Source organism: Lissotriton vulgaris, chromosome 1_2 (genome assembly GCF_964263255.1).
Source record: "Lissotriton vulgaris chromosome 1_2, aLisVul1.2, whole genome shotgun sequence".
Lineage (NCBI taxonomy): Eukaryota > Metazoa > Chordata > Amphibia > Caudata > Salamandridae > Lissotriton > Lissotriton vulgaris.
This window is the reverse complement of record NC_141686.1, coordinates 301,094,414-301,119,147: the sequence shown is the minus strand read 5'-3', so window position 1 is coordinate 301,119,147 and position 24,734 is coordinate 301,094,414. Positions and strand designations below refer to the sequence as shown.

The window sequence follows — 24,734 nt, the reverse complement described above, 5'->3', positions numbered from 1 at the left end:
AGGCCATCCCACACGCTCAGCCCCTGCACTCACACACCAGGAGTCCCTGGCCCGCCCATGCCTCTTCGTGGCCCTCCCAGATCGACCCTCCTGGCGCTGCCTGGTTCCAGGTGCGTTTTGTGGTGATCTGGGTGTATCCAAGCCATCCGAAGCAGCTTCCCTTCGAGTGCCTGCCTGGGCCCAGCTGTGTTTGCTTTTGTGGTGTTAAATGTTAAGCAGTCACAAACAAGCCCGAGGCAGGCACAGAGCAGCCGGACTTTGGGCACAGAAAGAGGCGGGTTCACTCCAGACGGGGCGGATCTCTGCTCTCCTGTGGGGGCGGGTCTGTCCCTCTGGGGGGGGGGGCGGGAGCTGCCCGAGCCGGCACATCGCACCAGAGCGAGGGCACCTCCTGCTGAATCACGAGAGACGAAGGTAAGTTAATGAACTTATGCAAATATCTCATACCACGGTGTTGAACCTGTGTACCAGTACCTGTCACCCAGGTGTCGTCATGCGCTAGAACTGGCGTCAGCTGCACACATCACAGACAGGGCTGCACCACATGGGCGTAGAAAGCGTGGGGGTGCGGGGGATATATCCCTAGATTTTGTAGTGGGGTGGCACGGGGGACGAGGGTGGAGGAGACAAGTGGACTAAAAAGACGTTGCCATCTTTCTTAGTGCTTTGAGGTGCAGAATTCTGTTATCAAAGTCTTTGACGTGCCTATGGCCCTGCACTTGACCTTTGACCTTCCCTTTTGTTGTGCTTTGAAACTCCGGATTTTTTTCTCACCTCGCCCTGGAAGCCCGGGCTGCCTGCAGTCTGCACCTCCAGGACAAAGGGACAGTCTAAAGGAAGTTTGTCGATTGCTCTCGGCATCCTGCCCCTCCACAGCCAGACCCTACATTTAATTGACTGGTTCACACTGCAATTCAGCCACTCAAAGGCTAATGTTTTGTTAAATGTTTCTTTGAACAGTTGAACCTCAAGTTAGCATCAGACATAGTCTAAGCACACATCTTGGGTTATGGTGTGTCAGATGTGCTGGTCTGTCCTAATATTTACACAAATATTAATTTAAATATCACTAGTTTGTCTTATTTCTTTCATAGCACAACTCAACCCAATCCAGGGTGTGGGAGAGCTTTACATCACACATACACATAATACATTTACAATAAATCAGGTGTGTATATCAATTTACAGGATGTGTTGCATAAGATAGTGAGGGTTGCAAGGTGTAGGAGTCGCATGTCCTTTCCTTCATAGTTCACTGTGCTTTATGAGAAGTATTACAATTTATGAACTGCAAGTAACGAAAATATCTCTGTGTTAAAAGCAATAACCCACTTACCCATCCACACAAAATATAAATCCGTCATCTGTGTGTCACATGATGTGCTTTGGTGGGGATATGGTAATAGGGTGACCAGAATTTTAATGCCCAAAACAGGGACATTTCACAAAAATAGAAGAAGGACTACAATTTTACTTCAAGCGATGAGAGCGCTCCTCACCAGAGAATTACAGAACAGGCTGTAAGAACATACAGAAAATGCAATTTTTACGCACATTAGCTTGCCTGTTAATTAAATTGCTTTCTTCAAACAACTGCTAACTATCCCTGCTTTGTAAAACTTAAAAAACACCTCCCACTGTTTTCAGTCGACCCTCGCCAAAAACGGGGACATGAGCTAAATTTCTTGAAATTGGCTGAGACAGCTGGTTAAAAACAGGGACCGTCCTGGCAAAACAGCGACGCCTGGGCACCCTAATAGTAACTCTCTATGATACTTTAATTCAAAACTGGGACTATCAAAACAACTGTCTCTCCAGCAAGTGCATTAACCTCCAGAGTTATCATACCATCATTATTGTTTCCTGAGATTTACTGGGTACATAAATGTCTATGCAGCAGGGGCCTTTTAGATATTTTAAAATGCAGACTTTGAACCAATTAAGCAGAACAGATTTACTGCCACGTTTCTCTTTGTTGTCAATTTCTTCCTGGCATAGTTTTAATAAGTAAATATGTGTAACTAGAGGCCTAGGTCTTGCTCCGATGTGGCATCACTTTTTTTTAGCACAACTGTGACCAAAATCGAATTTGTTAAATATTGGAATACACTCAAATGTACGCATAATAGCCCTGCTTAACATATGTGAGGTCTTTGTTTACATTTTTAAAATATTTTTTTATAGCGCAAACTCTACCCAAAGGTATCAGAGCGCTCTACATAAGCACCCGTTACACTACAGACACATGCATTAATTATTGGTAGGCATGGGGAAGATTAAGTGATTTGTCCAGATTCACTGGATGTTGAGCGTCCCTGCCGAGAACCAAACCCGGTTCCCCAGTTTCGAGGTTGGCTGCTCTAGCCGTTAGGCCACCTCCTCTCCCTTAGAATATGGTGTCATTTTTCATGATATCACTTCCTGTGGGGTCATGGGTTGTGATGTCATGCACTGTGATGTCACTTACATACCGCCTAGCTTGGTAAGTGCCCCACTTCTTTTAGAACTTGTGCCCTGGTAGGAGAAGTATAATGGAGAACGCTTCCCAGCCGAGTGGTCGCTCCCTTTGGCTCCGGTATCGTTTCCTAACGCTTTGTGCTGATATCTGTGCTCATTCAATTGCCTGCTGTGCGCTGTGTATGCCGCTTTGCATATTGTTTCATTATTGTGTCATTTCACATTGCCAGCGCGACTTTGCTGCTCTTTTTGACTTTTCCCCCAAGCGCCCTCCATTTTGTTGTTGTTGTCCTGTTACCTAGCCCGCCCCGCCTCCCAGCTGAGACGCCCTCCCACAAAGTTAAAGAGCGCTCCGTTACCTAGAAGCGCCGTGACTCACTCTACGCTTCCCAGCCGAGTGGTCGCTCCCCTCCGGTATCGTTTCCTAACGCTTTGTGCTGATATCTGTGCTCATTCAATTGCCTGCTGTGCGCTGTGTATGCCGCTTTGCATATTGTTTCATTATTGTGTCATTTCACATTGCCAGCGCGACTTTGCTGCTCTTTTCGACTTTTCCCCCAAGCGCCCTCCATTTTGTTGTTGTTGTCCTGTTACCTAGCCCGCCCCGCCTCCCAGCTGAGACGCCCTCCCACAAATTTAAAGTGCGCTCCGTTACCTAGAAGCGCCGTGACTCACTCTACGCTTCCCAGCCGAGTGGTCGCTCCCTTTGGCTCCGGTATCGTTTCCTAACGCTTTGTTCTGATATCTGTGCTCATTCAATTGCCTGCTGTGCGCTGTGTATGCCGCTTTGCATATTGTTTCATTATTGTGTCATTTCACATTGCCAGCGCGACTTTGCTGCTCTTTTCGACTTTTCCCCCAAGCGCCCTCCATTTTGTTGTTGTTGTCCTGTTACCTAGCCCGCCCGCCTCCCAGCTGTGACGCCCTCCCACAAAGTTAAAGAGCGCTCCGTTACCTAGAAGCGCCGTGACTCACTCTACGCTTCCCAGCCGAGTGGTCGCTCCCTTTGGCTCCGGTATCGTTTCCTAACGCTTTGTGCTGATATCTGTGCTCATTCAATTGCCTGCTGTGCGCTGTGTATGCCGCTTTGCATATTGTTTCATTATTGTGTCATTTCACATTGCCAGCGCGACTTTGCTGCTCTTTTCGACTTTTCCCCCAAGCGCCCTCCATTTTGTTGTTGTTGTCCTGTTACCTAGCCCGCCCCGCCTCCCAGCTGAGACGCCCTCCCACAAAGTTAAAGAGCGCTCCGTTACCTAGAAGCGCCGTGACTCACTCTACGCTTCCCAGCCGAGTGGTCGCTCCCTTTGGCTCCGGTATCGTTTCCTAACGCTTTGTGCTGATATCTGTGCTCATTCAATTGCCTGCTGTGCGCTGTGTATGCCGCTTTGCATATTGTTTCATTATTGTGTCATTTCACATTGCCAGCGCGACTTTGCTGCTCTTTTCGACTTTTCCCCCAAGCACCCTCCATTTTGTTGTTGTTGTCCTGTTACCTAGCCCGCCCCGCCTCCCAGCTGAGACGCCCTCCCACAAAGTTAAAGAGCGCTCCGTTACCTAGAAGCGCCGTGACTCACTCTACGCTTCCCAGCCGAGTGGTCGCTCCCTTTGGCTCCGGTATCGTTTCCTAACGCTTTGTGCTGATATCTGTGCTCATTCAATTGCCTGCTGTGCGCTGTGTATGCCGCTTTGCATATTGTTTCATTATTGTGTCATTTCACATTGCCAGCGCGACTTTGCTGCTCTTTTCGACTTTTCCCCCAAGCGCCCTCCATTTTGTTGTTGTTGTCCTGTTACCTAGCCCGCCCCGCCTCCCAGCTGAGACGCCCTCCCACAAAGTTAAAGAGCGCTCCGTTACCTAGAAGCGCCGTGACTCACTCTACGCTTCCCAGCCGAGTGGTCGCTCCCTTTGGCTCCGGTATCGTTTCCTAACGCTTTGTGCTGATATCTGTGCTCATTCAATTGCCTGCTGTGCGCTGTGTATGCCGCTTTGCATATTGTTTCATTATTGTGTCATTTCACATTGCCAGCGCGACTTTGCTGCTCTTTTCGACTTTTCCCCCAAGCGCCCTCCATTTTGTTGTTGTTGTCCTGTTACCTAGCCCGCCCGCCTCCCAGCTGAGACGCCCTCCCACAAAGTTAAAGAGCGCTCCGTTACCTAGAAGCGCCGTGACTCACTCTACGCTTCCCAGCCGAGTGGTCGCTCCCTTTGGCTCCGGTATCGTTTCCTAACGCTTTGTGCTGATATCTGTGCTCATTCAATTGCCTGCTGTGCGCTGTGTATGCCGCTTTGCATATTGTTTCATTATTGTGTCATTTCACATTGCCAGCGCGACTTTGCTGCTCTTTTCGACTTTTCCCCCAAGCGCCCTCCATTTTGTTGTTGTTGTCCTGTTACCTAGCCCGCCCCGTCTCCCAGCTGAGACGCCCTCCCACAAAGTTAAAGAGCGCTCCGTTACCTAGAAGCGCCGTGACTCACTCTAAGCTTCCCAGCCGAGTGGTCGCTCCCTTTGGCTCCGGTATCGTTTCCTAACGCTTTGTGCTGATATCTGTGCTCATTCAATTGCCTGCTGTGCGCTGTGTATGCCGCTTTGCATATTGTTTCATTATTGTGTCATTTCACATTGCCAGCGCGACTTTGCTGCTCTTTTCGACTTTTCCCCCAAGCGCCCTCCATTTTGTTGTTGTTGTCCTGTTACCTAGCCCGCCCCGCCTCCCAGCTGAGACGCCCTCCCACAAAGTTAAATAGCGCTCCGTTACCTAGAAGCGCCGTGACTCACTCTACGCTTCCCAGCCGAGTGCTCGCTCCCTTTGGCTCCGGTATCGTTTCCTAACGCTTTGTGCTGATATCTGTGCTCATTCAATTGCCTGCTGTGCGCTGTGTATGCCGCTTTGCATATTGTTTCATTATTGTGTCATTTCACATTGCCAGCGCGACTTTGCTGCTGTTTTCGACTTTTCCCCCAAGCGCCCTCCATTTTGTTGTTGTTGTCCTGTTACCTAGCCCGCCCCGCCTCCCAGCTGAGACGCCCTCGCCCCTCCCCCTCCACCATCCATATATGACAGGAGTTCCCGCGTGCAGCGTCCACGCGCAGCGTCCGCGCCCAACCCGCGCCGAAGGTGCGCCAAAGGTAAGCCCGTCTACGCCCGTCCGCGCCTGGACCGTGCCCAGCGCCAGACCCCCTGCCCCTCGCGCCGCCCAGCCCTCCCGCATCACCTACGATGCCGCCTCCCTCCTAGCCCTTAACCCCGGCCGCGCTCCCAACTGCGCCCAAGCCGCCCCTGGACAAACCCATGGACCTTTCTCCTGCGTCACCTGCAAATTCAGCGGCACTGTCAACATCTCCGCTACGCCCACAGCACAGATCCCCCGACCCCAATCACCTTCAATGCATCCTTCTCAACACCCGCTCCGTCCACAGACATGCCATTGACCTTTGGAATCTACTAGACACCATTTCTCCGGACATCGCCTTCCTGACAGAAACATGGATGAATGCTTCCTCCGCACCCGACATCACCATTGCCATCCCTGAAGACTATAAGATCACTCGCAAAGACCGTACCAGCCACACAGGAGGAGGAATCGCGATCGTCCATAAGAAATCAATCCGCATCTCTACCAGCTCTGACGCCAACCTCGCCAACTCCGAACACCTCCACTTCCAGATCCACATCGACCCCAAGACCACACTTAGAGGCACCCTCCTCTACAGACCACCAGGACCCCGCGCAAAATTCAGTGAAGACATCACAGACTTCATCACCCCACACGCGCTCCCCTCCAAAGAATACATCCTTTTGGGAGACCTCAACTTTCACCTTGAAAAGATCAACGACCGCAACACCACCACCCTCTTGGACAACCTCGCCAACCTCGGACTTAAACAACTAGTCACTTCCCCCACCCACATCGCAGGTCACACTCTCGACCCCATCTTCACCTCCAGCAATCATGTCTCCTTCAGCCACACTATGGAGCTCCTCTGGACTGACCACAGCTGCGTTCACTTCACCTACAACAAACCAAAACCCAACATCCACCTCCAACCTACCCTGCAAAGAAACTGGAACAAAATCACCACGGACCAAATCTCCGCATCGCTCCTTCAAAACACCCCAGCCCTCTCCTCTAACGCTAACGAAGCCGCCGCCAACCTCACCCTATGGTTATCCAACACCGCCGACACCTTAGCTCCACTGAAAAAACGTCAAAGTAAACCTGGCAGCAAGAAAGCCTCATGGTTCAACGATGATCTCAAGAAGTCCAAGAAACTCTGCCGTTCCCTTGAAAAGGCCTGGAAAAAAGACCCAACCACCAGCACTAAGGACGCCTTCAAAAGCGCCACCTGCACTCACCACCAACTGATCCGAAAAGCCAAGAAAACAGCATTCAAGGATCGACTTGACAACAACGCCCACAACAGCAAGGAACTGTTCAACATCGTCAAGGAATTTTCCAATCCCTCGGCCAATTCCAACGACATCACCCCCTCTCAAACCCTCTGAGACTCCCTAGCCTCTTTTTTCCACAACAAGATTGCAGACATCCACAACAGCTTTGACAACCAACCCGGAAACCAACCCACCCCACCATCTGCTGACCATCTTCCCCCCGTGAACACCCTTAACGCCTGGAACCCAATCTCCACTGAGGACACCATCCGCCTGATGAATTCCATCCACTCAGGATCCCCCACAGACCCATGCCCTCACCACATCTTCAACAAAGCAGACTCCGTCATAGCACCGCACCTCCGAGACGTCATCAACTGCTCCTTCAACTCCGCTACCTTCCTAGAAGACTGGAAACACGCTGAACTCACCGCCCTTCTGAAGAAACCAACAGCGGACCCCACCGAACTTAAAAATTACCGCCCCATCTCGCTTCTTCCATTCCCAGCCAAAGTCATCGAGAAAGCCGTCAACAACCAGCTCGCCGCCTTCCTCGAAGCCAACAAATCCCTCGACCCCTCACAATCTGGCTTCCGAGCAAAACACAGCACTGAGACCGCCCTCATCGCAGCAACAGACGACATTCGAACCCTACTGGACAATGGAGACACAGTCGCCCTCATCCTCCTCGACCTCTCTGCAGCATTCGATACAGTCTGCCACAGCACCCTTCTACAACGCCTCAATAACATCGGAATCCAAGGAAAAGCACTTGAATGGATCACCTCGTTCCTCACCGGAAGAACCCAGAGAGTCCGCCTTCCTCCATTCAAGTCCGAAGCCTCTGAAGTCATCTGCGGCATACCTCAAGGATCCTCACTCAGTCCCACCCTCTTCAACGTATACATGAGCCCCCTCGCGGCCATCGCACACCAACACAACCTCAACATCATCTCTTACGCGGACGACACTCAATTGATCCTTTCTCTCACCAATGACCCCAGCACCGCCAAAACTAACCTACACGAAGGAATGAAAGAAGTCGCCGAATGGATGAAACAAAGCCGTCTGAAACTGAACTCAGACAAAACAGAAGTCCTCATCTTAGGCACATCCCCCTCTGCTTGGGACGACTCCTGGTGGCCGGAAGCCCTCGGAAAAGCACCCATCCCGACAGACCACGCACGGAACCTAGGTGTCATCCTGGATTCTTCACTCTCAATGAACAGACAAGCCAGCGCCGTATCCTCTTCCTGCTTCAACATTCTTCGCATGCTCAGAAAAACATTTCGCTGGATCCCCTCCGAAACAAGGAAAACAGTCACCCATGCTCTGGTCACGAGCCGACTGGACTACGGAAACACCCTCTACGCAGGTACCACCGCTAAACTCCAGAAGAAACTCCAACAAATCCAAAACGCCTCAGCCAGACTCATATTAGACATCCCACGCAACGAACACATCTCTGGTCACCTTAAAGACCTCCACTGGCTACCCGTCAACAAGAGAATCACTTTCCGACTGCTTACCCACGCACACAAATCACTCTACGACATCGGACCAGATTGCCTCAACTCTCGACTGTCCTTCTACACCCCCTCCCGCCAACTACGTTCTTCCAGCCAAGCCCTCGCCACTATACCTCGCATCAACAAGACCACCATGGGAGGCAGATCCTTTTCATACCTGGCTGCTAAAACATGGAACTCACTCCCCGCTTACCTTTGCCTCACCCAGAACCACCTAGAGTTCAGAAAGCAGCTTAAAACGTGGATATTTGACAAATAATCCTCCTCCCCTTCCTAAGCGCCTTGAAACCCTCTGGGTATGTAGTGCGCTATACAAATCTTTTTGACTTGACTTGACTTGTGTTGGTGGTTGAAGGAGACTATGGTGCACACTCTCAGGAGTGACACACCTTGCAATAATCTTGGCAACCCTTATGGTGATTTTAGTGGTCTTTGATAACGGTAGAAAGCACTTGAAGTGGTAGCTGTGGAGAGCAGCCTTCAGGCTTGTCTTGAAGGAGTGTAAAGCAGATTATTTTACCAAATTTAATAGACAGTGTAGGTTAAGTGAAAAAGAACCACACAGTGTTTCTAAAAATAAATCTATGTATTATGCAACACGATCACTAACACACTGGTATTTCTCCCCCCAGAAATATCAACCATACACACAATAATACTTCAAATTAATCTGGTAAGTAGCACAAACATACACTGGTCTCCAGGGGGATACCAAACAATATACTAAGAAAGTGGAATGTGAACTGCAAAGGAGAACAGGACTTGGACCAGAAGACTCATAGGAGCTGGGGACACAAGGAACCACCCAAGGTAAGTACCCAGGAACCCCACAGAGGATGTGTGCTGAGTGGAAACATAGCTGCATGTCCAATGGAAGTCAATTAAGATGTCACATTGCAGTTTTAAAGAAGAAGGGCCCTTCCCTTCGGACCCCGAAGAAATCCTTTGGAAGACGGGAGGTTGGAGAGCAACCCTTACCGTGGATGCCCCAGGAACCAGGTTACCTGCACCAGTGAAGCCAGGTGCATGGAGCGAAGGGACCTCAGAACCAGCCGTAGACGACAATGGAAGACTTCGAAAAAGATGCCTCGGGAGAAGCCTGTGAAGGAGTCTGAATTTTTGAAGAGGAGATCCTGGAAGCAGAGGGGACAGAGTCTATGCAACTCTTAAGTGACCAGGAGGCACGTAATCACAATGCCCACTGATGTCGGGAGGTTCAAGAGTGAAGATGGTGACCTTGTCACTGCAGCTGTGCGGACCAGGAGACGCTGAGGAACACCAGGAGCCATGCATGAGCATGAGTTGCAACCGTTGATACCAGCAAGGTTCTAGGGACTCACCAAGTGTTGGAGAGTCAGTGCAGGCCCGAGCCCATTGAAGCAAAGGATTGCCCTTAAGAAGACCCACAGGCTGAAGGCACAGGAGTCGCAAGAGAACCTCGGGCAGCTCAGCAAATATGGAGGGACAGAGGATGCTGATCTTCGAGGTATGAGGTGCAGTACGCTGGAGCTTCTTGTAGGCCGAAGATCTCTGGAGTTCCGAGACAACACGCCTTGGCTATGGCAAGCCAACACTGCGCACAGAAGTGCCTGCAGGGTAGTGACTCCTTCACTCCAAGGGAGATTACTTTGGATGTCCTTGATGCCCACAGGCCTTCTGGAGCACCTGGATGAAGCACAGACACAGATGATGCAAAAGACTTAAAGAACAGCGAGACCAGGAGCAGCAGGATTCTTCCTTGGCGCAGTTTCAGTTCCACTCGAAGTCCAACAAAGTCCAAGTGTCCAGATGGTCAAAGAGTGTTATGGTTTCAGAGTTGAATCTAGTTCCACGATTAATCTGAGGACTCACCCATAGGGGTGCTCTTAACCCTTTGGACGCTCATGACGAGCTCAGCTCGTCATGACCGTTGGAACGCTCGCACGCTGGGCTAATTCCCCTGCTGTGCAAGCGTTCTAAAGAAACGGGTGTGGTCATGACGAGCTCAGCTCGTCATGAGCACACGACGACCATGGCTCATGACGAGCTGAGCTCTTCATGAGCACCGGGGTGCTGTGCGCGCCCCCCCCCCCCCTCCCACCAGCACAGCGAGGGAATGAGCCCTGCATGCAAGGGGTTAATTACTTTTAGGGAAACGGTTGGAACGACTCGGAGGTCCCTCCAAGAGGAGGGGCTGGACAGTTTCTCATTAGAGCATGAACCAAGGGTTCATGAACTTGTTCAAACCAGAATATGCAAGGAGGGCACCATATGTGCCTGTCAAAGCAGTCTGGTGGCGCTGGGAAGGTCCCCACCCCAGCCCAATAAACTAAGTCCTGTCTGGGAGGTGGTGACACCTCCGTGTGACAGGAAACCTATTGTTCTACCTTTCCCTGCTTGAGCTGAGCTCAGCAGCAGGAGGGCAAATTTGTGTCTGTGGTCGGCAGCAGCACTAGCTTGCTGGCAGACCCCGAAAGGCTGTTACCTGGAGTACAGGGGGTCTTCTAAGAAGCCTCCCAGTACATCTGATCATACTTCAAAGCACCAGGTTTGGTGCAGGCATTATATAGTTGGACATCTCATAACGACTGATGTCCACTATATACCGTAAAATGACTGACCCCACTTGCAAAGCCTGGAGAATCGACTCTGGGGTTTGTAGGGGTGTCCTGCTCATCCAGGGGAACCTTCACACTTGTAACCAAGCACCCTGCCTACCACAGGGGTGACTTGTAGGATTTAAGTGGAGAAGTGTGGCTCAATGATTAGAGCGGCAGACCCTGATGCAGAGGTCTAGCCCGGGACCAGGGTTCAATTCCCCGCCTCGGCGGGTCTTGGGCTCAAAATTCCACGGACCTGATAATTCTCGCCTCGGTGCCTATTCCAATCATAGAGTCCCACTCTGCAACTCTGGGCAATAGCTTGCTTAATCTCCACACCGGCCCCCACAATGCTAAGGATGCCTGGCCTCCATCTTGGGGGTGCCCAGGGAAAGCCAGGATGGGTTCCACAGCGGTATACGTACAAGCGCCTTGAGACCCTTGCGGTTGAGTAGTGCGCTATACAAGTATCAAATTACATTTTTAAGTGCAGTGACCTCAGATAAAAGGAAACTCTAATACAGGCTGCAATAGCAGGCCTTTAGTCAGATGCCAAGTGAACTCCCATGGGTGGCACAATACATGCAGTAGCCCATGGGAGACCCTGATGTACCTATGCCCTAGGTACCTTAGTACCATATACTAGGGACTTATAAGGGTACATCAGTAGCCAATTATGGATGTACCAAAGTACTTAAAAAAGGCAATTTAGGGGAGAGAACAGTAGCTGGTGCCTTGATTAGCAGGATCTCAGCAGACTACAGTCAAAACACACTGACACTAGGCAAAAAGTCGGGGTAACCATGAAAGCAGATCTTACTTTCCTACACAGCCCCCTCCCAAATTTAAGGATGAGAGACTAGCCTTGCCCATTTGAATCTTCATTTTCCAAGTGGAAATTCTGGAGAGTCCGTCTGTGTTAGCATGGTTACTCACAGGTCTATGTTCCACTGAAAAGTCCTTTCCCTGTAAGGAAATGGACCACCTCAAAAGTTGTTTTTTTCCCTTCAGCTGTTTAAGCAATAAGAGGGGTTTAACGCCCGCTGAACAATGAAGTGAGAGCCAAACAGGTATTGCCTCAACTCCTTCAAGGTCCAGTCCATAGCAAAGGCCTGCTCTCAATAGCTGACCAACGCTTCTCCCTGCGGGTCAATCTTCTGCTTACAAAAACTGCATTAAGCTGTGATTGTACTGCACCGATCCCTAGCTCAGAAGCATCTGTCTGGACAATGAATGATTTGGAATAATCAGGACTTTGCAGAATTGGAGCAGAGCACATAGCTTGCTTCAGGTCAGCAAATATGCTATTACAGGATAGCTAGGGGGGAACCTCCCCTCTTTCCCTACATTCCTGAAAGGGCGGAAAGGCACACTTGAGGGACAGGTCGCTAATACTCTACCGCAGGGAGAGCGTCCCCACAGGAGAGCGGGGAACCCCCCCCACGGCCCTGTGCGGAAGGGTGCCCGGAGGATCTTTCCTGCGCCGCTGGGATACCTGAAAAAGGTTTCTGCGGGTGGGCCTGGGCGGTTGCAGCCGCAGCTGTGCAGGACGCTGCTCCTGCCCCCGTGCCCCGGTTACTGCAGACTGGTTCCTGCGGCTGAGCTCCTGAAGCCTTGTTCCTGCGACCTCGCCTTCTCCTGCCGATCGCCTTCTGCAGATGGCTGGGGCCCCGGGGCTGCAGGTAAAGCTTTACAAGCAGCCGCCCTTACATTGTGGGTGATAAGAACTGATTCAGGGCACGGTTTTGGCCTGGCTGACTTCTTTTCTTACAGATCGTTCTCAGCGAGTTCAACTCGCGGATCTAGAGTCCGAATCAGCTGGGCTGACTCAAGGAGTACCTCCGGGCTCGGCGCTATCACCTCTGCTCTTCAACAGCTATTTGCAGCCTCTATTTGAAGCTTTGAACCAGATGGACTGTAGGGTCTATAATTACGCAGGCGACACACAAATTCTGATGTAGGTGGACCAGTCATCCATGGCTTACTTGAGAATGCAAGACATTCTCAAGTTTACTATTAACTGGATGTCGGCTGACTCACTAAAAATAAACCCGGATAAAACCGAAGTCCTAGCAGTCACCGCAGCTTCAAATCCATGAAGTGATTTGTTCTGGCCGGCAGAGCTGGGGCCTTTTCCGGAATCTGCAGTGGCAGTAAAATGTTTGGGTATCAGAATTGATGTCCTGCTATCTATGACACAGCAGGTGTCGGCTGTGGTGGGTACATGTGTTAGCCTGCTGCGCCAGCTCAGGAAAATATCCTCACTGCTGTCTTTCTCTACTCTTAGACTGGCGGTGTCTGCCCTGATTCTGGCACGTCTTAACTACGGCAACTCTCTATATTATGGCCTACCCTAAAATCTTCTGGCTAGGCTTCAGGTTGGAATGAATGACGCTGCCAGATTATTCTACAAAAAGCCCAGGTGTACTCAGGCCACGCCCTTACTTCAGGATTTACACCGGCTTCCAATTACCGAGAGTACTAAGTTTAAAAGCCTCTGCATAGCACATAAGGCCATCTATGGCTCAGCTCCTAGTTATATCAAGGACCGACTGATTAACTATGTGCCAAGGAGGGCCTTTCGGTCGGCTGAGGCATGCAATTTGGTCTGTCCCCGGTTCAACCTTGCGTCTATGGGCGGCAGAGCCTTTTCTAGTACCATCCCTCAAGCCTGGAATCGTCTTCCAGTAAAACTCCGGAAGGAAACTAATCTCCTCCCTTTTAGGAAGAATTTGAAGACTGTGATTTTCTTAGAGGCGTGGGGGCCCCTCTGAGCTGGTGGTTTTGTGTTTCTCACCAGTGGTGTGTGTCCGTGGATAGCGCTTAGATACCCCTGGGTGATAATGCGCTCTAGAAGTTCATAATAACATAACATTCTCATGGACGGACAGCAGGTTAAGCATAACAAGGCGGCGCTGCCGCCTGGACATTTCCGCGTGAGGGGGCGGCCCACTGGTAAAGAGGCGCTGAGCCTTCCCATTGCTCTTCGCACCACGGAGCCCCCTGGGTGACGCGCTACTGACCATCACCACAGAGACTAGTGATTGGGGACCCACAGCATTTCCAGATGCCCGCTCGGGGCCGAGGTACCGCGCCACAACACAGAACGTGCGGCTCCGGCCGAGAGCGGTTGCAGGGGGAACGTGCCACCGCCGAGCCGAGCGAAGGCCTACCTCGCCAAGGAGATACAGCACAGTGGACATCGGGCCGGCCTTGGCTTCGGCCGAACGGTGAGAGAGCCGCGTGGTCTGGAGGAGCTGGGGGCTGCATAGAGAGTGAGGCGTCGCCTTTTGCCCTGCTCTTCCCACTACTTCACGACTCCTGCCAGCGCCGGTGCCGTAAGGGGATCAGCTTCTTCTTTACCTGCTACTTCCACTGCCGCAACCTAGCCACGAGGGGGGACGGCTGAGTAGAGGATTACAGCCCCCTGAATCCTCTGAGTTTGTGCCCCCTGTGATATTGTTGCTGAGAGGTGCTTGGACAAAAGGTTCTGTTGTTGTGAGTAGTTTTCTTTCTGTCATGACGCAATGCACTAAATGCAGGGCTGGCCAATTTCAAGTATGTAGGGGGTTCGTGGGGACTTTGTACGCCTTCCTTACACGAGCAGAGTCCGTATTAACCCACGAGATTCTGCTCACAGGAAAGAGACTTTCCCTGGACACTATAGTTGCACACAAGAGATCTTCAATAGGAGGACTTGGTAGGGCTAAATCCCCCGTAGTTGTTCCCCCCAGAAACCCAGTCACCGTCTGGCAACAAGGCTGGTATGTCTTGCCTTGGGAAAGGGGAGGGGGCGAGGGGGGGTTGTGTACAGACTGCTTTAGGGGTTATGCAAAGCTGTGCAACTGCTCATTGTATGGAGCTGGGGGAGCCCAGTGTGAGTGAGATATTGAACCAAGAAACTGTTATCTCGCCCCAGGCATCTATCACAAAACCAGTAGCCCCTCCTATAACACTAGAGGCTCAGTCTGTATCTGTTGATAGGGATGGAGAAGTCATAACGAGGTCCAAAAGGAACCAAAACGTTATCCCGGCAAAGGTTGGTGAGGCACAGTCCTCCACTTGTAAACCGCTTCCTAGGTGCCAGGGGGGTGGTACTTCGCAAAAGCCCAACTCTAAGTTAAAATCTAAGCCCAGAGCAAAGAAGTACACCGCTAAGACACTTCCATATGAAACCATATTGATGGGCAATAACCAAGGGTCAACAGAGCCCATGATCTGTTCGAGTTTAGTCTCCAACCAACAGACTGGGGAATGTGATAATGATCAGTGGAGTAGATTGGAGTTGTTAATCTCTGTATTTCTTGCCCATATTCGCAATAACCTACGTTTGATAGAGGATAAATTATCCAGGCTTGAGGATCTGATTAGTTCACCCGCTAGTGATGTTAATGTGGATGTGGTAGTGACGTCTCACCCAAAAGATGTAACAGATAATAACAACTTCCTACCAATATTGCAAAGGCTTGATCAACTAGAATCTACTGTGGCTTCTATGTGCACATTGGTTGGGAACACAATTTCATGCTCTGGGGTAAAATCTAAAGATTCAGTCGGGGTTCAGCTCGTAGTGGGCACTCTGAATCAAGAGAGAGGCCATCAATTAACCGTAACGCTGAACCGTTCAGCTTAGTGAGGAATGGTGTAATGTGAAGCCATGCTAGTGTAGCCGTGCACAAGAACAGAAGGCCCGAATGTTCTAACCATTTGGCCAACAAGGATCCGCCCCCTAGTGCTAGCATGCAAGGTCCCTTTTCTACAGACATTATTGTTACTAATGGGAACAATGGGCACAAAAAAACAAAAAGGGCATATATGAGCAAGCATCCACACTGTTGTCCCCAAATAGAAAAGTCTCTAATACCCGAGATGATAAGGGAACGCTACATCTTCCTCCAGAGTGCGGTCCTTATGTAGCAATCCTTGTGAATGGTCCTCCCTTGAGTAATGTGCAAGTTGAATCCCAGTCACAGTTGAAAAACAAAGTTTGTTATTGGCTCTCCCAGAACACAAGTTTTCTAAAGTCAGATTACGGGGACATTTTATTTGTGAGGCGAGTTAACTGGGTGGGCCCTCTTTGCAAGTCTCACTATGGCGATTGCATTGTTATTAACTGTAGATCTCCACACATTACAGGTCGATTGCTGGGGTGGGGGACTTTTTCTACTTCTCAGAGGTCGGATCAAGCGATAACTATCTTACCGCTAGGTTTCTTTTATAGACACTGTGATAATAGAGGGAGGAACTTTGACGCTACCGAATTGGATAGCGCAATGCCCCGTGCATCCACTGAGGTACCACCCCTGGAATTGAGTAATAGGTATTATCCCTTGAGCAGGTTAGATTCCCAGGATTCCACTCTCTGTTACAGTCACAAGAGGTTGGACCCTCTCTAGAACTTCCTGTTATCTCTGGTACTACTTCAGCACCACACATTTGTGGTAACTTAGGTTCTTGTGACCAAGTTACTAATACTGTGCTCCTTCCCTCTTATTGTGATCATGAGGGGCCAAAAATTTTAGTAGACCACCCACAGGAAATGTTTCTGGTTGCCGTGATTTAATGTTCTTATCTTGGAATGTAGCGGGGCAAAACACGAAGATAATTGACCTAGACTGGGGTAAATTATTGACGCTTTTGACTTCTGTTTACTACAGGAAACCTGGGCAGAAGGGTGTGTCCATAGGGTTGCTTTCACCACATATAGTATAGAAGTGATACAGCCTCCTGTTGGTAGCCCAGCGGGTGGCCTCCTGATATGGGTCAAAAATTCACTGATCTATAAAGTAAAGGCCCTGCATCTTGGTTGTCCCGAGCTACTTAGGTAAGGGGTCCGAAACAATTATACTTTTCAATATATACAATCGGTTCCACAGCCCACATAGACTCTCAGGGACAATAACATTATTGGCCAAGTACCTTGATTCGACCATGGGAAATCACCGGCTGATTGTCGCCGGAGATCTTAAAACACCTTTTGAACCAGTGAATATATGCAGGATCTCATCCATGATGGGGACGAGGCTAGGGGGGTTGAAAAACTTCAGATTCCACCCATTAACCTCTTAAGCGCTGCTGACGGCCAACAGTCGTCACGAGCACTACCTCCCCAGTGCTGCGCACGACCATTGGACGTCCATTCAGCACTAGTTCCAATGGACAGCGCAGCACTGGGGAGGGATATTTGCGAAGCAGCTAAGGTGTTAAGAAAATTACAAGGGTGGGGCAACAAGTACTATTGTTTACTATTGCCTATGGTGTTAGAGCCTGTAATGGCAGAACAGACTCTGATAGAGTAACAGGTCATACTTTTAAGAGGGGGGCATCTAAAACACAATTGATTATATCCTTGTTGACCTAGATCTGTGTTCACTAGTTAAAGATATGGCCATTATTTCTAGGGAAGATAGTGATCATAACGCTCTGGTGCTTACAATGTCGGGATGAGTTACCCAGTGTAGGCACCTTAGGTCGGAGTCTGCACAGGTCATTACAAATAACAACAATAGGAGAGTTAAATGGCAATGATCTTAGCCGACTCAAACTCTCTTCCCCAAATATATTCTCTGGTGGAGTGGTCTCTTAAAGATCTAAGTATCCCCACAATTGGTTTAGGGGCGGTCATGAGTATTTTTCATGAATTAACTTCGAGTTTAAAACCTGTTTTTTTATGAACAAAGTAACAGAGTTAAGCAGTAAATAGCACCCTGGTTCAATGATGCATGTAAAATAGCTAGGAACGAGTTAATGGCGATGGTTAAAACAAAATCCCATGCAGAAATCGTTAGTGGCAGGAGGTTATATAAACTAGCCCAAAACAAAGCAAAATGGGACTGGGAGTATGAAACTTGGAATTTGCTTTTAGAAGCTGCTAAAAACAAGAATAGTCAATACTTTTGGCTCTTATTGGCAAAGGGATCATCTAATCTGGTAGCAATAACTGACTTTTATATTCAGCCCCACGTATGGGAAGATTACTTTGGGGCTGCTGTTTTGATCCTTGTGAACAGACAGTAGCTGATGTTGACAATACCACCCTTGCCGAAACAATGATGGCCATCAAGTTCCTGCAGAGTAGTAAAGCACCGGGTCTTGACAAGCTCCCTCCCGGGAGACCTGTTTAGGGCTGAACCGTCTGTCTGGGGTCCATTGCTTCAAAGGTTTTAAAATACTATCTTGAAGGGGGGGCAATTCCGGAGAACTGGCGTGGCGCTGAATTGATCCCTATCCACAAAAAGGGCGATAAAGGGTCACCGGGGAATTACAGGCCCATCAGTCTTATTGATGTAACGCAGCTTTTTTTGTGTAAAATCATCTTGACCAGAATCAAAACTGGATAGAGGACAACAATGTTCTTTCAAATCCACAGGCAGGATTCAGGGCCGCAACCAGTACCACGGACCACGTTTTTAGGTTTCTCCTGTTAATCTGGAAAGAAGTAACAATTAGAGGAGGTCACCTATATGTAGTGTTCGTTGACTTAAAGACCACCTTTGATTCTATTGACCGGTCCCAACTTTAGCTACTACTGAGCTCATTGGTTTCCAGCATATTGCTCAGACTTTTGGTTAGGTTACATCAATATACCTTCGCCAGGGTCAGGTGGAATACTGACGCCATAGCTTTCCAGAAGGGCGTTCGTCATGAATGCGTTATTGCTCCTACACTGTTTATCCTCTATATAAATGGCCTAATAGGAGAACTTTTTAATTGCGATGGTGACCCCCCAAAATTGGCTGGAAAGGTAGTGCCCTGTCTGCTTTTTGCAGACAACACACTGCCTACTGCCAGAACACCCTGTGGCATTCAAAATCTTTTGAACAAATTTGCCCTAGTTTGCAAAGATAAGGGTCTAGAAATAAATGGGCTGAAGACCAAATATATGGTCTTTAATCCATATAAGTCTAATAAGAGGAAACTTACCCTGGGCACGCATAGTCTGGAGCTGGTTGGTTCTTTTGACTATCTGGGTATCCGTATCAACGATAGGCTGGCATGGACACCGCAGATAGAAAAAAGTATTGCGACCCTTCAGCATGTTGATTGTGCTATAGTTCAAAGACCAAGAGCTTCCCTTTTTCGGCCAATATCTCCTATTATTGAAATTCATAGGGCTAAGGGTCTAGGTGCGGCCCTCTATGGGGCCGAATTGTGAGGGTTGGAAAACATGACAGAACTAACTTGTGCTGAAAACAAATTTTTGAGAGCCATTATGAATCTCCCAGTGAATACACCACTCCTGCCACTTAGATTAGATCTTGGCCTAAAGCCTATTGACCATTATGCCACTTTGAGGTCAATCCTGTTCTGGATCAGGGTGTGGATAAGCAAAACAGAGGTGCCCCTGAGGGAGGCTTTGGTAGAACTGACTGCTCTTCATAATCAAACAGGCCGCATCAAGTGGTTTAGTAAGATCAAGGTTTGGTTTACAAAAATTGGGTTGGTGCAGCTCTGGGAAGACCCAGGGTCTATGACTAAATTTACAATCCCTTCAGTCAAAAAATGGTTCTGGGAACTAATGATCTCAGAAAGGGTTGACCGGTTTGCACATGGCACTTTGACTGCGGGGTTTTTAAATATTAAAGGAGTATTTGCGTTTGAAAGGTTTATGGATGATAATGAACCGCCCCAGGCTCGAGCTCTGTATGTTCAGTTTAGATACCTTTGAATGCATTGAAGAGTTCATGGGCAAACCTGTCTGTTAACCCATTGTGTCCTTTATGCCATATTTCACCTGAAACCACTGAGCACTTTTTTTTCTGTTGTTCCTTTTACGCTGAACTTAGGAAAACTTGGCTGGTCCCTGCATGCCATATTTTATCTTTTAATTGTCCATTGGAAGCTAGGCGTAATTTTAAGTCTGATACCACAAGCTGGCTTGTATTTGCTGTTTCGAGTTTTTTAATGTTTGCGTGATAGAAAAGGTCAAAAATGGGTAAACTGGTTCTTGTGTTGTAGCACTGTTAACATAACTCCAACCAGATTCAGTTGTATCCTTGTTCAGAAGCAGGCTCTTTTATTATGGAAAATGTATAAGAAACAAAAAATGCCTTCTGTCCACTGAACTTTCTAATGTCTTCTTTTGGAGGTGCGATCATTAAGGGATGTCACTATGGACCCATAGCCCTTAACAAAACTCCTGTAGTATCCTGTCAGGCCCAAGAAAGCTTTGACCCGAGTCTAGGAAGTGGGAGCAATCCAGTCCATGATGGTCTGAATTTTGCTCACCATTGGTTTAATTGCCACTATGCGATAACTCCAGCTAATTAATACACAACCACGTGGGCAATACGCAAGTCAAATGCACCAGTTTGCATGTAAACATGTCTAGGTTAGTCCTCCAACCACACCCCACCAATGTATAATATCTATCAACAACAAAGCATCAAATATACTCAAGCTGCCTGCTTTATACTGAAAATCAAAAACATTCGGCTCATATCTCTCAAAGTCCGGTATGGGTGAGGTACAGTAAGTTGGTACTGAAGTCGGCGCTCACAGACTTTTAATATGTGCGTGCTTTGGGAGATGTTTTTTGCCACACTGTAATGTATAGCAAGAAAACCGGGGGCACGCACACAAAAAATATCTTGGGCATCAAATCTTAACTACACAATGACACACTGCACGCCTGCGCAACATGATGATTGCTTGCACGCTACTTACACAGACCGTTCGTGAATTCAGCCTAATTTCATTGTCTGTAATTTAAAGCAGCCGTATTGGAGCGAGAGGAGCGCGTATTATGTAAAGTGATCTAAGATTGGTGTACCTCAGCCAATCCTAGTACGCTGCACAAAAATCAGAAATGCTCATTGGCTCACAGACTTTTAATATGTGCGTGCTTTGGGAGATGTTTTTTGCCACACTGTAATGTATCGCAAGAAAACCGGGGGCACGCACACAAAAAATATCTTGGGCATCAAATCTTAACTACACAATGACACACTGCACGCCTGCGCAACATGATGATTGCTTGCACGCTACTTACACAGACCGTTCGTGAATTCAGCCTAATTTCATTGTCTGTAATTTAAAGCAGCCGTATTGGAGCGAGAGGAGCGCGTATTATGTAAAGTGATCTAAGATTGGTGTACCTCAGCCAATCCTAGTACGCTGCACAAAAATCAGAAATGCTCATTGGCTCTAGAGTCCCCCACTTGCCTCTGCAGTTGAGCAATATTGTTTATAAATACTGTTTGTCATGGACGGGGCAAGTTTGAACTGGATGGTGACACTCTGTCTCGGCCCGGGTAAATTATGCTGTTTCTACACACAATTCAGAACTGAAAGGGAAGGTGCAGAGGGGCAAGTGGTGAATGGTTGGCGAATGAGTGATGTTTGGAACCTGGTCACGCAGACCCGGCATTGATCACTGATGAATCCATGCACATAATGTTTCCCAGACAATTCTGTATGCTCTAACAGTCTGTATTTCTGACAAAGTGGAGCTGTAACAAAATCATGCACTTTTATCTAAGTCTCTGCACCTCCATTGAGCCCTTCTCACTCAATCTTTCTTTGTTGTACTTGACATGTAACTATACGTAGTGTAGCTGTTTTGTAGGCGGAAAAAGGTCCTGCGGTTTTAGCAATAATGTAAGTAGGACTGTTTGAGAGTAGGACTTTTTTTGGGGACATGCAGGTAATTCGTTCTGAGCTGTTAACAATGGCTAGCGATGCGGAAGAATAGATAAGAAATGCGGATGGCCGTTGCGCGCGTGCACGCAAGCTTGAGGCCAGGAAAAGCCTGTGGGTAGCACTTTGAAAACCCCGTGCTAAAAGTCGAGCAAGCAGTGCATGCGCTGCTCTAGGCTCGACCTAAAAACAACAGAAGTTCATTTCCAGAGAAAGGAGCTACACCCAACGCTTCACAGGCAAACATGGAAACTTCGCAGTGGCTGAGTGCAGCTGAGAGCTCTGCTGCAAGTGGAAGAAGTCAAAATCTAGAAGGCAATCCTTTGATTTCCGACCTGCTCAATGATGTGCCCTTCACTTTAGCACCACATGTTCTGCAAGTGCTCAGCACCTACAACAGCTTTCCTGATAAAATCCTCACTGCTTGTATTAATGACAATTTATCAAGATTTTTGTATGATTTCACTCTTGAGAATTCCGAGCTGTGTGAACCATGATGTGGCATGTGTTTCTGTTTAGTCTAGGATCCTTTAAGCACCTTCATTAGAAATGTGTGTGACATGAGCAATTGACCTGTCATTTTCATGTTTATTGTATTGCGAAATGTTTATGTGCCCTTGTATTTGTAAGTCTGAACTGTTATATTGAGAGTACACGTGCAATCTTAAATTGTGATTAAAGCCTTCATTGTGCCTTGTAGATAACTTCTAAAGCAACTTCTGGACAAGTAAAAAATCAAAATATAGGCTGGAAAAGAGGCACTGAGCTAAATAAAAGCGACCTGGCAAGTGCTTTGGAAGGGGCTGTGTAGTCGTGAGGCCAAATCGAAAAGAATGAGGAGAATACAATTGAAATGGAGGCATCCGCCTCACTCACGCCCGAACTCTGTTCATTTGCAAAACCACTACAGCTAGGGATCAGCTGACTGTGTGCATTATCCTAGAAAAGGAAGGCTGCTTATTTATTTGTTTGGCAGTTTTTCCCCAAGTGTAGGATAAAGCACATAGCGCCAGGCCACCCGTGGGTAACAGCGCGCTCTACAAATTTCAATATCATTAACTTATGAGGTGACCAACTTTTTTGTTGTTGTTGTTGTAGGGTCCTACCCAGCTCGTAGGATGACATCCCAGGTCGTCTTGAAGCCACTGACTCGTGTTGTCGTGAGCGGGGGCACACATGGTAATGAAATGTCGGGGGTCTTCCTTGCCAAGCACTGGATTAAAGACCCTTCTGAGTTGTGCCGTTCCACCTTCAGTGCAACTGCATTTATCGCCAATCCGCGTGCCACGGAGAAGTGCGTACGGTACACACAGCAGGACCTGAACCGCAGCTTCAAAACGGAGTTCTTAGAGTGAGTACTTTTCTGTTTCTCTTGCTTTCTCTAGAAACCTTGCTACTTCCCCTTTGGTCTCATTCCTGGGGTGACCTACCTCACTGAAAGACGCCCTCTTCGCCACAGGAGAGAGACACACATGCACATACACAGCACCTACATGCACACAACTGCACATTTACACACACAGCACACAACAGCACATTCACCCACACACACCTGTGCGTACATACACACACATGCATCCCACACCCACGCTTGCGCACACACACACACTCTCACTCACTCCCTCCCCCTCACCAATAGTACACAGCCCTCAATGGACCTGTGATAGCCCAAACTGCTCACTGCTTGACCATTTATGCCTTAGATCTCAGGCGAAGCTTAACTCTTTAATATTACCCCAAAAGACATCTACCCCAAAAAACAGGTACTAATGAGGACTCTATTCCCTGATCTTCCACGTCCCCCCTTGCAGTGCTCCAGATTCCCAAGACGAGCCCTACGAGGTGCAACGAGCAAAGGAACTCAACAGAATCTACGGTCCGAAGGGCTCTCCGGAGGCTCATGACTTGATGTTCGACATGCACAACACCACCTCCAACGTGGGGGCCTGCATCATGGTGGAGAGCCCCCAGAACCCCTTTTCAGTCCACCTGGCAAACTACATGAAGGTAGGTTTTACTTTTCAAAAGTATAACATTACAGCACAGAAGCAAAGCATATGAATCACAAAACAATGGCATTTACAGTAACTCTTCCAAAACACACACAAACATCATAAAGTTGTCACATTTGTTAAAAAAATTCCAAAATGTCCAATCAGTCTTGATAATGGATCAGGCTTACAGTGGTTCATGGGTAGGCATTCTGTTGTCTATGCAGCATATTGGCTTTACATGTCCATTCTAGGTTCATTGTCAATGACCGTCTTAATCCAGCGGGCAGGACATCCACCGCGTCTTAACGGGATACCCTGTCTGCTAAATTCTAAATCAGGTCCTATGTCTTTAACACTTTACTATTCAATCTCTAAAACTAGTATAATGCAATAAACAAGGTCACTTGACTCAGTTACAGAACTGCAAAACTAAGATACTTTTCAGCTGGTCTTCCCCGCCGCTAACCGAGTTATCTTAAAGAAACGCATCTTGGAATTCTCTTTATCAATAATGTTTGATCTAATTGGGCATTTGACCTGCTCATAGATCCTCAGATGCAGGACTATGTTCTGATACTGACCATACATGGTGAACACTCTGCTCCCTGTGACAAGAGCCTGGACATCTTCTGAGCAGTAAACCTCAGCTTCAATCTGACTCTCACAGGTGATCTATTGTGACCGACCAGATCCTCTCACAGGCTGAACTGCTGGATCCAGTTCTGACAATACACTAGACGACTAATGAAAACAGAAACTACTACAGTCTTGCTTTCAGGAAATCCCTTCCACGTGTTTCATGTGTCCTGACATTTTCGCCGCCTCATACACGAGGAGTAGATTTATTTCCATAGGTGGCAGAAGCAGCAAGTGAACCGAGGCCAAATAGGTTGCTGTGCATAGTCTCACTTTAACCAGCAAGACCCACAGACTTAACCCCTTAAGTGCTGCGTCGGTGCGTTGGCCGACGGCAGCACTACCTCCCCAGTGCTGCGCACGACCATTGGACGTCCATTCAGCACTAGTTCCAATGGACAGCGCAGCACTGGGGAGGGATGTTTACAAGCATCTATGAGGTTAATACAGAGAAGAATGCAAAGCCACCGTCCATCTATCTATGTATGGCAGCACAGTAGATGAAG

General features: G+C 48.4%; 1 protein-coding gene across 1 annotated transcript in view; it reads left to right on the top strand.

Moving 5' to 3' along the window:
- The first annotated feature begins 308 nt into the window (after positions 1-308).
- Positions 309-24,734, top strand: part of LOC147736556 (N-acyl-aromatic-L-amino acid amidohydrolase (carboxylate-forming)-like) — a 105,016-nt gene continuing 80,590 nt past the window's right edge. The window contains exons 1-3 of the mRNA XM_086953302.1: positions 309-414; positions 22,697-22,949; positions 23,410-23,605. Coding sequence (XP_086809428.1) covers positions 22,717-22,949; positions 23,410-23,605 — 429 coding nt within the window. The 5' untranslated portion in view covers positions 309-414; positions 22,697-22,716. The remainder of the gene's footprint in view (positions 415-22,696; positions 22,950-23,409; positions 23,606-24,734) is intronic.